Here is a 16,894-nt window from a genome sequence, read left to right as displayed (position 1 = left end):
AAAGATAGGGCTGGAACCCTCAGGGAACTTGTGTCTTCAGATGGGATGAAAAGCCAAATAAAGATATGTTATTTAGTGAAAACCTTGTTTTTCTAAATGAGGTAGTTCTTTCAACTACCTGATAAAAGCCAGTTTTAAAGTCCTTATTTTGATATGTGTGGTAAACACATACTGTTAAATTTGAGCCCTGTTAAAATTACATGCTCACTGCAGGTAAAAGTAGCGGGAAAGGCAGCTTTCAGGGAGTCAAAGCTACTCCGATGCCTTTAATATCTTTTCGGAGAGGGTAGTTTGGCTTTGTAGTTAATGTTGTCATTTGACTTGACTATTAGATGTTTTATTTAGGTATTACATGGGAGAAATTAGACATCCTTGAAGACTTGGCAGCATCAGGTCATCTGAATATATAGCTTTAAAAAGTGATATAAACTGGGTAAATAATATACTTTTAAATGATTCTTGTTATTTATATATTCCTAATAATTTTTTTTCACTTGGTACAGAGTAATTTTTAAAGAATATTGAATATCAGAGAAAATTTTTTTGCTCTGTGGGAAAGAAAACCATTTTGGCTGTTAGGATAAATCTTCTTGATGTTTACATTTTTTAGAACTGTTTGGTAATACAAATAAGTGCCTTATTTTAAAAGCCATCTATTTGGGATGATGTGTGCTAAATGATGCATAAAGGCTTAAAATGTGCTTAACCATCGAAATAGCAGGGTTGAGTTTAAAGTTTAATGAGAATTAGAAGATTTCATTCTGCTATTCCTTAGTTTCTTTAAAATAGCAAATGCAACAAGGCAATTATATCTTCTCTGTTTGCTTGTGTAGAAAGAAGGGGAGATGCCTAAAAAAAAGACTGGTGCGAGGAAGAAGGCAGAGAATCGCCGGGAACGTGAAAAACAACTAAGAGCATCAAGAAGCACTATCGATTTAGCTAAACACCCGTGCAATGCTTCAATGGTAACAGTTTTTTTGGTTATCAGTTGAAAAACTATATAAATCTATGTTAAAGTCACGTCTGTTGTTTTCATTAACACTGAGTAGTGGTGAATTTTGTTTGATTTTGTTATTTCTGAAACCTGTCATATTACCTTGGCTACTGTTGGTGACAAATAGATATGTATTGAACAGGAATACATACTAGGAACTGTGTGCCATTCTCCAGCTTCTCTAACCTAGTATGCCTTCCTCAGTTTGTCCTATTAATTGGAGCCTTTTCATCCTAAGTCATCATTACCTCTTCCCTTCCTTTGACCATATTTCTCTGAGTTGTCCCATATCTTCCTGTTTCCACGCCTCTCTACTTTTTCTGTTCCCACTCCTCTTTTTTTTTCTTTTTTGATTTCATTGAACACATATGAAATGCTTAATGTGACTTAATTCCTCATATGTGTACTGTGTGCCTACTCTGTACCAGGTGCTATTTTAGGCACTATGGGGAATACATAGCTGAATGACACAGTCCTGGTTTCCACAAGCTTATAGCTCAGTTGTTTTCTGTATTACTTAATGTTTATCAATGACAGAAATCCAACCTAAGTAACTTCAGGGAGAAATAGTTTATTGAATAAGTAATGGGCTAACTTGTGTAGTTGGGAAGGGCATGGATGTAGCTGGGATGCAGGGACAGCTGGAACCTGAAACAACTTGTAGTTCTATCTTTTGCTTTTATTTAGTTCCATTTTCTCAGATTGTTTTATTCCATTTTGGGGGGTTCATAGCCACTGTTCCATAGCTCCCATGTCTCACATCACATATCGTTGCCCTCAGAGAGGGAAAGAACTCTGATGGGTTGGGCTTGGGTGGGTGCCCAACCCAGGATTAACCAGCATGTGTACTGGGTTGGTGGGGGGGTGAGGGGGAGTGAGATTACATAGCACAGACAGGACAGTGGGGACTCCCTCGTCCGTGTCGGGGTGATTTCTAGAGAAGAGAAGGAGGACAAAGAAATGACTCGTACATAAATATATACAGTGAGGGCTAGACTTTGGTAAGTGCTGCAGAACAGGTACAATTAGGATTAAGGTTCATTAGGACTGAGGTGATCAAGATGAGTGTGGGGATGGGGTACAGTTCACAGAGGAAGTGGGATCATCACCAGGACTTCCAGTAGGTAAAGTGAGAAGGGACTTTTCAGGGAAAAGTATTAGAATAAGTAAGGCATGGAAAAGAAGAAATACAAGACATATTTTGAGAATGGCTGACAAATAGTGACTTGAACCTAAAGAGAATAGGCCAGTGAGGTTTGAAAAGTGGTTAGAGACCAGATTGTGGAGAGCTTTTTAATACCATGTTTAGAATTCTGGATTTTCTGTGAGCTTCAACATACTGTGTTCTCTACTGTTTCTTGTGTTCATTCTGTATTATTTTTCTGATTGCTTAAAAAAAAATCCAAAAAACAGACCACTACTGTATTTAGCCTCTTTTGTGAAAAGGCCACTTCTTTCTCTAGTGTGGTATGCCCAAAAACGTACCTTTGTTTTTAAAGTATGTATAGATGCTTGTATTCATGGGTGGAATTGGAGGGTTTGGGCAAATGTCACTTAAATTTTCACATGAAAAACGGTATTCTTTATAATTCTAGTAACTTTGCAGTTTTCAGCCAGTAGAAAAATTAATGTTATGTTTTTATATTTTACAGGAATGTGACAAGTGTCAGAGGTAAATTTTTATTTATTTCTTTTTCTATCTATATGTAATAATGTAGACTGACCTTTTATCTGATATTGACTAAATTGTAAAATTTTCTTTTACATGACAAGACGGCAGAAGAATAGAGCATTTTGCTATTTTTGTAATTCTGTACAGAAGTTACCAATTTGTGCACAGTGTGGTAAGTATATGATCGAAACACATGCTTTTCTTTTATCAAACATTTGTTTGGCATTTAATCAGTTTGAACCTGTGGGTTCATCATTATCATTTACAGTAATGTTATTACCTTACTATTAATAAGACTACATAAAATGTTATTTGGACTATCAAAAAAGTGTCAAGTCTTGGTTTTGTCTCTTTGACGTAATGCTGGAAAATAATTAATATACAGTTTAGATAAAGGTACCACGTGTTGTTTTAAACATGGAAAGATTAGATTTCAGACTAATAACATTTGGTGATGCTGCATTTTTATTTATACTGTCTTAGTCTTGTCGATATCCTTTGTTTACTTTCCTAAATTTTGATTTCTGCTGATACTGCCTGCAGTGTGTTAGGCTGTTGAAAATAATTTTATTCCACATTTACCTGGTGCCAGTTTTTGTGATCAGTTGTTTTTCTGTTTGGTTCTTAGCGTATGATTCTTGAATTTCCTCACATGTATTCCCAAGTGAGTGGAATAGAGTTCCTAAGCCACTTACCTAGTTCCCAAGTATAAGTGGAAACTTTTATTCAGGGTAAATGATTATTCAGAGTAAAACTAAGTAGTAGTTCATAGAACAACAAGATCCATGTTTCCCAAATAGTCTTCCACAGAATACTTGAGATATTAGTAGGTATTTCTTAAAGCAGAGCATACGTTTGAGACACGCTGCATGTTTCATTTCCTCATTCCCACCTGGGAGAGTTCTTCTACCTATGTATGTGTTAAAGGTTCTGAAGACCTCCAGTAAAGAAACCTGATTAATTGTCTTTACTCCAGATTTGTCCCCCAAACTTTTATTTGAACAAGTATCCCCTTTGCTTATAGGATAATAGTTTCAGGTGAAACACAGTTTGAGATATGCTCATTTAAATGTGTTTATGCATGATAACATTGGAGAAAGTTAGGAAGTATTAGGGCCACACCCCTGAATGTTTCTAGTGTAGTTCTAGCTTTCAGAGACGGTTTTGAGGTCTGTAGTTAATGGAAAAGAGAACACTGGCCTAGATAGACCAGTCATTTGCCAGTTTTTATATCCTTATTTACAAAAGACAAATGGATGTAGAGTGAGAAAATAGACTGTGGAGAAGATGGAGATAATCTGTCGCTAGGCCCTTCCCCTGTTTTCAGCGTTTGTGGTGCTGTGCACGGATACGCTTCCCACTCGCTGATTCTTGTCCTTAGTGTTGGACAGGGAGCCGCTGGGGGGCTGCTGTCCCTCATTTCCTGTTTCTCTTCCCATTTCCTGTTGTCTAGCTTTGTTTCTTAGGTAATCAAGGTAGTGGAAAATTGAGCATCTTCTGTTTCTTTCGTGTTCTGCTTTGTGGAGTCTGAGATGCGTGATTAATATGTCACCACAATTAATCCTCTCACAGCATGTGATAAGTGAATTTCCTGACAGTGTTTCGGGTTGGTAATTTGCTGCTAGATAAGAGCTCTTGTGACTGTATTGGGATTTTTAGCTTTATCACTATATTCCTGATTTTTGTGCTCATTTGGGCACTATTTGACAATTCTTTTAGAAGAATGTTTACCCAGAGGCTAAGTTTGTAAATTTTTAACTATGGTTAAACATAAAAAAATGAACCAGATAATTTGCATAATTATTATTTGATTTGCTTTGGTTTGATATGTTCTAGGGAAAGCAAGAAGCAGTAACTTCAAACAGACTGCTTTTATTGTGAATTATAAAATATAAAATTCACTTTTAAAGCATATCATTTAAAAATCTCCCTGAATTCATCTGAAAATTCACAAGATTTTTAACTGCTTTAGTGATTATTAGATTACAAAGTATAACCTTCAAATTTTGATTTTAGTACAAACATGAATTATCATGTAAGTTCCTAATCTCAAAAGATCTGACTCAGGTAATGAGGTCTCAGTTATATCCATTTTCTTTTTTCAGTTATATAAGCAGTAAATAGTGCTGGTCTCTCTTTATTTTCAAATTATTTCCATAGGAACTTGGGCTAGATACAAAGAGGAATTAGTGAATATTTGTATGTACTACTTTGCAAGACTAATAGTGAAAATTTGTTTCTTTGCTAGGGAAAACAAAGTGCATGATGAAGTCTTCTGACTGTGTCATAAAACATGCTGGTGTCTACAGTACTGGCCTTGCCATGGTGGTAAGCTTCTTGTAGTTATCTTTTAGACCAGTAGGTTTCCAAGGAGAAGGAGAAGGCATTCTGACCAATATGCCGTTATGTTTTTCTAAATGTAATCAGTCTGGAGTTATCTGGATTATCTGTGGCATGTTTTTGTATGGTTTTCACTTATTACCCACTTGTTTTTGACCGCTTTCTTCTTTCTTATTGGGAAATGTATAAGGAAGGGAAACTCATCTAATGTTGACCTAAACAACATTCATTTGTTAGTCATACCTTTCTAATATATCTTAATTAGACATCACAAAATATTATTTACTATACTGAAAGTGCTGCTAAACTAAGATTCAGTCTTTTGGTTAAATAAGCAACATAGTTCCAAAAGAACCTAGAATTAATTGTTTTTTTAAAGCTTTACGTTTCAAAAAAGAGTACATAGTTAACACAGAATTATGCTCTTTACTACATGTAGTTACATGTAGTTCATTACATGTTGTTATCTCTTTGTTACATGTAGACGTTTCAAAGAAAATTCATTATTTTAAATAATAGAAACAGTTGCATTGTGTGAGGCATTTTGCTCTTGTTTTCAAAAAAATGTTATCCTTTTGACCAGTTTTACTGTATTCTATTTTGTGAATTTATTCTTAGGTCCAAATGTCAGTCCATGAGGAAAGTAATATTTATAGTAGAATATTCATAATTTTCCAAGAACACGTAATTTTCCATCATGAGGCAGACCTTTATATTTTTCATGAGTGGCTATCTTATAGAAGAGCTGGAATTATTCATAATCATCTTGTGAAAATTCTTTAAGTATAGGATCGTCAGTGTTATCTTTATTCAGAAGCTGTTGTAATCTTCCTTGGTAGTTTGCTTATGTCTAGATTTATCAAATTATTATTTTTTTAATTCACTGAGTTGTATGAGTATGAATGATCTCTTATATAAAGAATACATTAAAGTAGAATCATGCATCATTAGCTCTAAATTCTAGAAAAGTGATTTTTCTGGCCATCCTCTATTTGCTGATTAAGATTCCCTCTCCCCGACTCTTCCCCCTGATTTGCCCTGGGAGCCTGACTTGTGTGGTGGGCTGGATCAGTGTCTTACTTAGGGCTTCTTTTTGGGTTCAGCCACCCAAAAAGGACTTTGGCAAGAGACCTGATGATAGGAGGAAATTACGATCCGGGTGTTTATTCTCCCAGCTTACTCCCTACTAGCTTGTCCTGGTTTCGACATGGATTGGCCACCGGTTCCTCTCCATATGACCAGGTAGTCCTCTGCATACGTCTGGCTCTGTCTTGCTGTTGTAGGACCTCCCTCCCTTCCCTGCCCTTGGCCCTTCAGCCCTAGGGGTAGTATCTGCATCATCCCTGACAGTTTTTTCGAAGCCCTTCCCTGTTCTTTGTGAATTCTGTCTTTAAACTCCCCTGGATTACCCAGTTTAATGTGTCATTCTTCTCTTGCTAGAACCCTGAGTAATCCAAGAGATAGATTCGAGGACTTGCTATCTACACTGGTAATCTATTTTTACAAGTCCCAAAACATTCTTCCTATTTGCTCTTTTCCACTTTTGTTACAGTGCCTTGAATAGTAGAACAGTGAATTTTGAGGGTTAGAAGACCTGGATTTGAATCACAGCTCAGCTCTAACGTAGCTCTAGAACTTGGACTTAGTCTCAGGCCCCCGTCCCTCCTCACCTGTAAAGGAAAAACCATCCAATTCCATTTCCTTAAGATTCGTTCTAGCTCTTAGTGTTCTGTAGATGTCATTGTGTTATTAAAGATGTGTGTGGTCTTACAGTCTCACCTTGACAGAGAATTGGAAAGTCTTACCCTGTCATTTAGTTCCAATTATTTTATTTTAGTTTTATTTAACAAAGAGATATAATAATGATTTAATGCATAAGTTGCCTTAAAAAAGATGCTGGCAGAAGTTTAATATTTTCTCTCTGTTATTCTAGAAAAGCTATATATTTATTTTATAAATTACCCAGATAAGAAGGAACTTTCTTAAGTCAGGAATGTTAGTATTTGAAAAAACTTAATTTAGTCACCAGAATTGCTATAGACAGGAATGCTGAAATTATGGGCTCTAGACTTCATTTGATTTATTGTAAAATTCAGTTTGGGGGCAACACTGTCAGCTCTTTGACTTATTTTAATGATTAATATTAGCGTAAGTGTATAGTTTCCCTTCTGCTTCTTTTTCTTTTGATTTATGGATTTGTATATTGTAAATAGCTATTGGTGAAGTCGTTTGATTTTCAGGAAACACTCTTTAATTTTGGCTTAAACAGTACATTTTCTTTAATGAAGCCACTTGTTATCACTGAAGGTTGATAAGTGGCTAAATGTATATAATTTTGGTGGTTGCCACTGCTTAAACTATGGCTGCAGCCAGTTGTGTCACAGGTTAATTTTTCATGTTCTTTGGTTGCAGGGTGCAATATGTGACTTCTGTGAAGCTTGGGTTTGTCATGGTAGGAAGTGTCTCAGTACACACGCCTGTGCCTGCCCGCTTACTGATGCTGAGTGTGTGGAATGTGAGCGGGGTGTCTGGGACCACGGTGAGTGGTTACATACAAATGACGAGCTTTGCTGGAAGTGAAGGCTGACTTTGAAACGTTCTGGATGCTTTTTTATGATTTTTTTTTAGGATACTATCAATCATAAGTACTGGCACTGTTTTGGTTATCAGTTTAGTTGGCAAAGGGATTTATACCAGCAGTAACAGGCAATACTGGGATTTTTACCTAGGCCGGTAGGGAGGGGAGTTACAGGGGAGGTGTCTCTGAGCATTGTGAGTATGTATGGGTAGCCAGGGTACAGTGGGAGTTCACTCCTTAATGGTTCAATTTGTCAGTTTTCTTTGTAGCCTTTGCCAGAACGAAAACTGCCGTGCTATTTTAGTGTAAATCTGAAATAACTTGCCATTGTTTCTGAGCAGTTTTACAGATAAGTTTTTTAACTTAAACTTTATCATATTTACATTTGTGGGTTTTGTTCTTTAATCCAATAGGAGGCAGAATTTTCAGCTGTTCTTTTTGCCATAACTTTCTTTGTGAAGATGATCAGTTTGAACATCAAGCCAGCTGCCAGGTTTTAGAAGCGGAAACATTTAAGTGTAAGTTTTTATATATTAGATGTTCTTTATACCCAAGATTCTTCATCGTATAAGTGTTAAACTTAATGAAAAAGGAATCTAGTTTTTCATGTGGCCTCTTATGGACTGTAATTTAATTCAATATCTATTTTCTGTTTGTAGAAAGAATTCAGAACACATGTAGTCCATTTTTGTCTAACAGTGTGCCAGTGACATTTTGGTTGGGTCAGTTCTTCATTTTGTGGGATTGATCAGGCATTGCAGGCCTTGCAGCATCCCTGATCCTGAATACTAAATGTCATTTTTCACTTCCAAGTTATTATAACAACTAACATACCCTCCCCCACCATGTTTTCAGGTGTCCCCAGATAAGTAGTACACCCCTAGTTCCTGCTAGTTGGTTCCAGTGACTCTTAGACAGGACTGTGCATCAGAGACACCCGTGGAGGTTTTTAAAAGTACAGGTGTCAAGGCCTCATCCCTGGAGATTCTAGCTTTAAGTGGGTGGCAGGTGCCAGGCATCTGTATTTAACCTGCACACATAGCTCTCATGTATATTCAAGTTTGAGAACCAGTGTTTCATGGTATCATCTTTAGAGATAGATTGCATTTTATTTTATTTCTATTCTGTTGATTCTCAAAAGCTCAAGTTTTTTAGATTCAGACATTACTTGAATTCTACTTATTCGCCATATGTTTTTGGGCAACTTACCAAATCTTTCTAAACCTGAATTTTGTTATGTATTAAAGAAAGATGCTAATTTTTTCAAAGAGTTTATTGAAGTGAGAATCCATATAAAGCATAAGTATGGTACCTGTCACTTAGAAAGGCCTTATTAAATAGTAGATACCACTGTAGGAAAGACTGAAATTCCAAATTCACTTTCTTGAATTTGGTTCTTGTTCTGCTATGAAATGCTAATCCCTATACTCATCTATAAATTTAAAGTTGATAAGTCATCAGTCTAAGATACACATAAACACACATATGTAATTCTTGTGATATTTATAAAGAAAATCTCAAAAGATTAAAGGAACATCTCAGAGTAGTTAGCCTTTTTGAGCTGTTCCTAGGCTTCTGCAGAATGTATAATATAAAAATTGAATTATTTTATTTGGGACTTGAGAACTTTGTGTATTCCGTAGCATTTAAACCCCAAAGACAGGCAACTGTAAGTGATAAGGCTGTATTTCCATCAGGAAGCTTTAGTGATTCAGTAAAAGACAAAGGAAAAATAAAGACATGGAATAATTGAAAGGATTTTAAGATAAATTTATTACCATGCCTTTGATACCTCATATTAAAGTCATTCTCATTGCAGATTCACAGGTTTCCTTGGTTTACTGTAATTTATTGTCTTTCTTTCTTTTTCATTGCTTTATTTTTTCTTTGCCATTTTTCCTTCGCCAGTTGCCATTCACTACTTGAAATATTTTCTCTGAAACACTGTCCTAATCATACATACAAGTCCCAAAGATAGTTTGTTTCTATTCCCTTAATTGGTCATATCTCATCATTTTTGGATTTGACCGTACAACTATGAATTGGAAGACACGGGAATTCTATAAAATACTTCTTTACCTGTATAACCAGTGGGAAGTATGTTTTGAGGGGAAAAAAAAACAAAAACAAAACACCTGTGTGTACTCTGCCTTTATTTTTTAAAATAATGAAAGTGGCCTGGGGACTTCTAATTTAAATGGCTTATTGTCAGCAGGCTTTGATGTATTCTAACCTGCTTTCTTTTAAAATACTCTGAAGACATAGAAATAGATTTAAAAAGAAAACCATTCCCCAGTCTAAAACTAGGAATGTCACAATATTTTTTAGAATCTGGGAGAAATGCATTTTTTATATAAGTTCAAGATTTTAACTCTTGGGGAGAAAAATAACAGGGCAGTGAAGTGGAGTGCCTGTGTGTTTTTGAGGTGTAATCAGGGGAAGAAGACTGGCAAGGCCACATCCCATCCTAGTGGTTTGGGTTCCCGGCAGTAAGGGTGAGGGTGTGATAGACAACAACGAGTTTCTTGGGATTGTGTCATTGTGGCATGTCAAAGATTCAGGTGGTGGGGATGGGAGAAGATTCTGTATCAGAAATGCCTGGTGCACAGGGAAATTGGGTTGGGCACTTTGTACTTTCAGTCTGTGTTCTGGTTCTGTACTTGAAAGGGATTTATAGCATTTTGGTGATATATATCCTCTTTTGACTGAATGAAGAATGAACCTAATTACTCTCTAGGCATATCCTCAAGTAGAAATGATTGTGATTTCAGGTTTTTTCCTTCACAGACTGAAATAATATATTTATTATTGGAGTAATTTGGTATACTTATATATTCCTAATATATATATGTATGTGTATATATATATATATATATATAGTAAGTACTCAGTTGATTTTTACTTTTATTATTAGCATGTAGGACAGGTGATATAAATCCATCTGAAATAGCAGTGTCACTGTGGAAGGAAGCAGGATGGTTGGACAGAAGCAATAATAATACACATAACTGAGAAATCATCTTTGAGTTTTTAAAAAAATACTTTCCTGTTCAGATTGAAAAAGCTCCCCATGACCCAGGCAAACTTAAAAAAATCCCCAACTTAGAAACATCTGCAATATTTGAATTATAAAGATAGATTTCCTTTTGTTTTCTTTACTTTTTCAAAACCTCTAAGTAACTTGAAAGTTAATAGTTTATATTTAGACTATATCAGGGTAAGGCTTAGTTTGTTTTCTTGTTTCTATACCTCTCTCAATTATTTTTGTCTTCCATTTTTTGGCATATTCAGTATGTGCCAGACAAATTGGCTTTTCTAAAATATTTGCTCTTAAGTTTAGGAGCATAATTTGCATTAATATTTGCATTAATTGTAGATAATGACCAAAATTAATGTGGCTTACTGACTAAAATAGAGATAAAATATTTTAGGATTTTTCCATCTGTTTTCCTGCCCACTTGAGTATTATTTTCTCTTCATAGTCACGCTTTTCCACCTGAAGTATTCTATTCTCATATCAGAAGTGTGCAAAAGATGGCAATAGCCTACAGCACGAGGAGAGAATATATATTAATGGAGACAGTTATTCTTTTAAAAATTGAAGTTATATCCTTTTCTTTTTGGCTGTGTTGGGTCTTCGTTGCTGCACGTGAGCTTTCTCTAGTTGCGGCGAGCGGGGGCCACTCTTCGTTGCAGTGCATGGGCTTCTCATTGTGGTGGCTTCTCTTGTTGTGGAGCATGGGCTCTAGGCACACGGGCTTCAGTAGTTGTGGCTCGTGGGCTCAGTAGTTGTGGTGCACGGGCTTAGTTGCTCTGTGGCATGTGGGATCTTCCCAGACCAGTGCTCGAACCTGTGTCCCAGGCAGGCAGATTCTTAACCACTGAGCCACCAGGGAAGTCCTGAACTGTTATATCCTTAAGTGAAGAGTCCAGCCAATGTCACTGAAAAAATGTTTTACCATTTCAGTTTCCTAAATATCATTAATGAAGTTTGCCATCTCCTAGTTTTGGAGCAATAGAAGGAGATTGGAAGATAAAAGAATGCTGTGTCTGTTCAATTGCTGGATTCCTTGCATCTGGCTGGGGATTCCATCTCATTTTTTGTATCCTCTAGGTTATGAGACAGAAAAAAAAAACGTTGTTAACTGATCTAAGATAGTACATCAGGTATAAATCTGTGGAAAATAGTGTTTTCATTCCAAGTTTGAAAATGGATATTATGTACTTTCCCTCACAGGCGTTTCATGCAATCGGCTTGGTCAGCATTCCTGTCTCCGTTGTAAGGTATACTTTTATATTTTTTAGTTTTAGATTTTGTTTTTAATCCCCATACTCATCCACCAGCTCTTGGATTATTTATAGCTATAATAAATCTACAAGGGTCCTTAAACATTATGTAATTTACTTCTTTTATTTTAGAGATTGTGAATGAAGTTGAGACAGCTCAGAGACATTTCATAGGTCATCCAGTTGGCTTGTCTTAGAGTTGACACTAGTGCGTGTGTCTCCTGAATCTTAGCTCAGTGATTTTTTTTTTTTTTTTTTTTTTTGCGGTACGCGGGCCTCTCACTGTTGTGGCCTCTCCCGTTGCGGAGCACAGGCTCCGGACGCGCAGGCTCAGCGGCCATGGCTCACGGGCCCAGCCGCTCCGCGGCACGTGGGATCTTCCCGGACCGGGGCTCGAACCCGTGTCGCCTGCATTGGCAGGCAGACTCTTAACCACTGCGCCACCAGGGAAGCCCCTAGCTCAGTGTTTTTGCACCTTATGTTTATAGAGAACATTCTGACCAAAATGATGGGAGTATATTTTACCTTATGTCAAAATGTACTTGTTTGTTAGAGTTTGAGTACAAGTGAAGATTTCCATAATGTTGTGTTTCCTTAGACCTTGCCTCTAGCATTTCCATTTGTCAAAGATCACTGAACAGATGCAGCTGACTCACTGCCTCTCGGAGTCATTTCTCTGGTTCCTACTAATACTCCTAACCCTACATCTTACTCCTCCCCCAACTCTTCTCCAGTTCTGTCTGTGCTGTTTCCTCTGCCTTAGATCACTCTTCCGTCTTTGCTTACCCTGCTGCACCCCCATTCTCCTGCAGATCTCGGCTAAGACTTCACGTCTCCCAAGCAGCCTTTCCTGAGTCCTGGGTCTGGTTTGGCGCTTCTCCTCTTCACTTCCCTTGCAATGTGTAGTGTGTGTAGCTGCCTCTCCACTTGTCTGTGTCCCCAGTTAGACTGTGTGCTCTGTGCAGGTAGATAAGCTGGTCACCATTATGTCATCAGAGGCTTTGTGAATACTCATATTTACGAAGAAACGTGTCTATATATCATACCCTGCATATACTTTCTGTCTTGTGTTTAGGCCATAGTTCAGAAGAGTCCTGGCAGAGACCATTTCCTTTAAGGAATTGAAATCAGGACCAGTCCCAACAAAACTCTTAATCTCTGTCCTAACAAAAGTATATCTTTAACTTTACATTTCCTTGAAATACTAAGTGATGTCTTCATATATTTTTTGAATACGTATTTAACGTGCTCGTTTTTGTTTCTCCTGTATAGGCTTGTTTCTGTGATGATCATACAAGGAGCAAGGTGTTTAAGCAAGAAAAAGGAAAACATCCTCCCTGCCCTAAATGTGGACATGAAACTCAGGAAACTAAGGATCTTAGCATGTCAAGTAAGGCTCTTGTTAAAATACCACTGGGGTGATTTTGCTTTCTTGCTTAGACAAGATTTATCTTTTTTTTCTCCTTCTATTTTTGTTTTTGCCTTTTCTTCATATTTGAAAAGATGAATGTGTTATCTTATGCAAATGGAATTTTATAGCCTTGGAAAATTTGTGGGTAAAATTTCTCAATTTAACTTAAGAAATATACCGCCATTCACTCTGATATTTGGCATTTGCTTCAGTTAATGACATAGTGAATACTGAAATTTAAGACCAAAAAGAATGATTTTTCTGGTTTTTCTGAGGCTTCATTTTAAATAATTGAGTAGTAATAAATCCTCAGTATTCAAGTGGTGGTAATCTTCAGTACTTGGAAGTTGGAATTCATTTTGAAGCTGTTCTTATTTGTGTGATATTTGAGCAGTGATGCATATTATGTTATACGTCACTACTGTAGGAAATTGTTTTACAGTTTTTATATAACTTTTCTATGAAGGAATGCAATTACTACAAACATGCCTACAGTAATGAAGCTCACAATTTTGTTAAAGAGAATTTGACTCTTTACCAAACATATAATGGAACCATAATTCTAAATGACTCTGACAATACTTGTTTAATCAAAGATATAGTTATACAGTGAGGTGAGACATAATTTTTTATGCTAAACTTTGTTTTGCTACTAAGGCAGAAGAAATGACAGACTTTGTCTTCTAGGACATCTGAATTATAAAGTAGCTCTCTTGAGAAGAGTGTAATGACATGAAATCACCTGTTCTGTGATTTGAAAATGCACTTTTAATTGATCAAACACAGGGCATTTTAGTTTTTAACATGCCTTATTTAACTTATGTACGGAGAATGCTATTATTCTTCTTTCATTTTCCTACTTTGTCTAGATTTAATGAAATGACACTGTCATATTTATCATTTCTTATATATGATATGTATGTAGACTCTAAGTAGGATTGAACTGATTGTTGTTTCTAAGGTCTCCTTTCTTTCCAGTTAAATGTTAAGTGAGGAAATAAGGAAAATGTGACCTGACTTGAAATTCATTTGAGAGTAAGAAGCAGCCAATCAAGTTCATGTAACTTCATATATTGTAGAGGAAAATGAGGATGTAGAGAATTGGAGCTAATCAGATGCCACATACATATCTGTCTTTCGTAGCACGCTCCCTGAAATTCGGCAGGCAGACTGGAGGTGAAGAGGGAGATGGAGCTTCTGGGTATGATGCCTATTGGAAGAACCTTGCATCTGATAAGTATGGTGATACCAGCTACCATGATGAGGAAGAAGATGAGGAAGAAGCAGAGGATGATGAAGAGGAAGAAGATGAAGGTGGAAAGGATTCAGATGCTGAGTCATCCGATTTGTTTGCTAATTTGAATTTAGGAAGGACCTATGCCAGTGGCTATGCTCATTATGAGGAACAAGAGAACTAGGAAAGCTGCTTGCCCACTGGTGACCTTGTCTGAGGAGCTGGAATGTGTGTGCTTGATGAATCGTGTGGATATACAGACGTACGTACTGTCACTTAGCCTTATGTGAAAGACGAGTCACACTTACTGGGGCAAGGAGTAGGGCATAGCATTTTAATAGGAACTGATAATCAGGCTTCTAGCATAAGAAAAATGAATTTCAACTGTAAGATGTTTATCGATCCAAGCAATTGAAGCATCATGGATTGGATTTTACTGGTTTCAGTAATCTAGTAGGTGTGCCAATTAAATACATATACAGGATAAAGGAATAGGATGGTAATATATTTGTTTCAGATTAAATTGCTGTTTTTATTAACACTGCTTAGAAAATCATGCTGTCTGATTTTGTAAAATGTAACGGGTAAAATGAATTATTGTAATTTTTCTTGTTTGTCCACAAGATAAAAGTCAGATGTTATATGCTAAATTTTCATTAAATATTCATGTTATCTTAAGTAGTTATATGTGCGTTTTAGCAATTGACTCATTCATTGCTTTCTTCACAGCATGTGTCCTGAACAATACCTATTATTTATGCTTAAATGTATAGACAAAGGTGATTATATAGCCATTTTTCAGAATCAGTATTATCACACAGATGTTTTACCCAGGAAATTTCATTTCTCTTTGAATAAATCTAGTATCTCACTTATATACTTTTGATATTTTATTTGATTTCTTATTCTTAGTATTTTAAACCTATTTTGGAAAGCATTCCAATATTTTTATATAAACTGTTTCACTTTTTTGTCTAATATGCAAGATAGGTAGCAGAGATTAATAGTGTGTGATAGACACAAAGTGATGCAGCTGAACCCCATCATTCGTGGTAGGTGGAGAACAGACAGTTGCTGGCACATGTTCCAGTGGTTACAGTTTACACTGACAGTGAATTGGGATGGTGTGGTGGAAAGGAATGCATCATCAGACAGGCTGGCATTTGAAAAGTATGGAGAATATTGTAGCCATATGGATAACAGGTCGGATGGCTATTGCTGAGCCATTTTTATTCCATAGAAACTTAAGGAACAGCTGAGGGCAATAACAGGCAACAGAAAGCCAGGTGTGAAAGCCAGAGGGCCTCTAGATGCATTGGAAAAAGCTTTCATCTCTTGCAGCAGAACTGAGAAAACTGAGGACCAAGCCAGGAGTTAGTAGTCTGAATGGATAAACTTCCAAGGTCTATTATGCAAAGGTCAAGGGACTGTCTGGGGACCCTGACGAGTGAGATGGAGACACTTCAATGGATGCCGCTGAAGATTTTCACTCCGTAGACTCCTGCACTTTCTGAGCCCGCAGTCACAGCCCGCTTCTCTCTCTTAAGGGCAAAGGTGCCTCACCTACTCCCAAGCTAGATGATGATGCAGAGGTCTCTTTCCCCAGGCAACCTGTGCCCCCTTGAGGACTTGCCCTATCTCCATGCCACTAGACCTAGAATTAGGGTTGAGCAACTGTAATTAGGGTTAAGTAAAACTCAGCCAGAGAGGGGCTGGGCCTGATGAGACAGGAGACAGACTGTACCCCAAAGGAGCTGCAAGAATTGGCTTAGATGTATTGGGACGAGCAGGAGAATGATTGAGGCTGGAATCTGAGGTTGTTGAGGGACAGGACAAAATTAGGGGAGAGTTTGATAATAGCACCCACATTGGGTCCTTGGGTTGCAGGATAAGCACTCTCTTAATAGGATTTAACATCCCGGCTAGGATGCCAGGAGATGTGAACTCACTACCAGGATGGCTTCTAGAAACATGGAAAAAGCAATGACCAATTCTAAACAAAGTTGAGTGGCAAATGGTGGAGGAAAGAATGAAAAGGTTGAGGGAAGTGGATATGCCAGAATGGATGGATTTACCTTTGGATGGTTATGTTCCACAGGAAGGCCCAACAGACATACCATTTCACAAGGCCCTGAAGACGTGCTGATGAAAGGAGCACGAGGGTCCCCCAGAAGTTCAGTGGTAACTCTGTAGGCTACTTCTTTTTTTTTTTTTTTAAACAGTATTTTTTTATTAGTTTCTGCTTTATAACAAAGTGAATCAGTCATACATATACATCTGTTCCCACATCCCTTCCCTCCTGTGTCTCCCTCCCTCCCACCCTCCCCATCCCACCCCTCCAGGCGGTCACAAAGCACCAAGCCGATCTCCCTGTGCTA

At 37.2% G+C, this 16,894-nt stretch overlaps 1 protein-coding gene across 2 annotated transcripts; it reads left to right on the top strand.

Annotated features, from left to right (window-relative positions):
- Positions 1-839: 839 nt before the first annotated feature.
- ZNF330 (zinc finger protein 330) lies at positions 840-15,385 on the top strand (the record flags this gene model as incomplete). Of its 2 annotated transcripts, none has more annotated exons than XM_079703812.1 (9): positions 840-965; positions 2,647-2,666; positions 2,768-2,838; positions 4,915-4,994; positions 7,419-7,545; positions 7,998-8,102; positions 11,822-11,868; positions 13,144-13,261; positions 14,426-15,385. In XM_079703812.1, the coding sequence occupies 9 exons, from the start codon at positions 846-848 to the stop codon at positions 14,698-14,700; spliced, it is 963 nt and encodes a 320-aa protein (XP_079559938.1). In that variant the 3' UTR covers positions 14,701-15,385. The 2 variants fall into 2 exon arrangements, with proteins under 2 accessions (XP_079559938.1, XP_079559937.1); XM_079703811.1 differs by having other exon boundaries at positions 846-965; positions 7,419-7,549; positions 8,005-8,102.
- Positions 15,386-16,894: the final 1,509 nt, after the last annotated feature.

The sequence above is a fragment of the Hyperoodon ampullatus genome (assembly GCF_949752795.1).
Source record: "Hyperoodon ampullatus genome assembly, chromosome: 1".
NCBI classification, from domain to species: domain Eukaryota; kingdom Metazoa; phylum Chordata; class Mammalia; order Artiodactyla; family Ziphiidae; genus Hyperoodon; species Hyperoodon ampullatus.
This window is presented reverse-complemented; position numbering and strand designations above follow the sequence as displayed.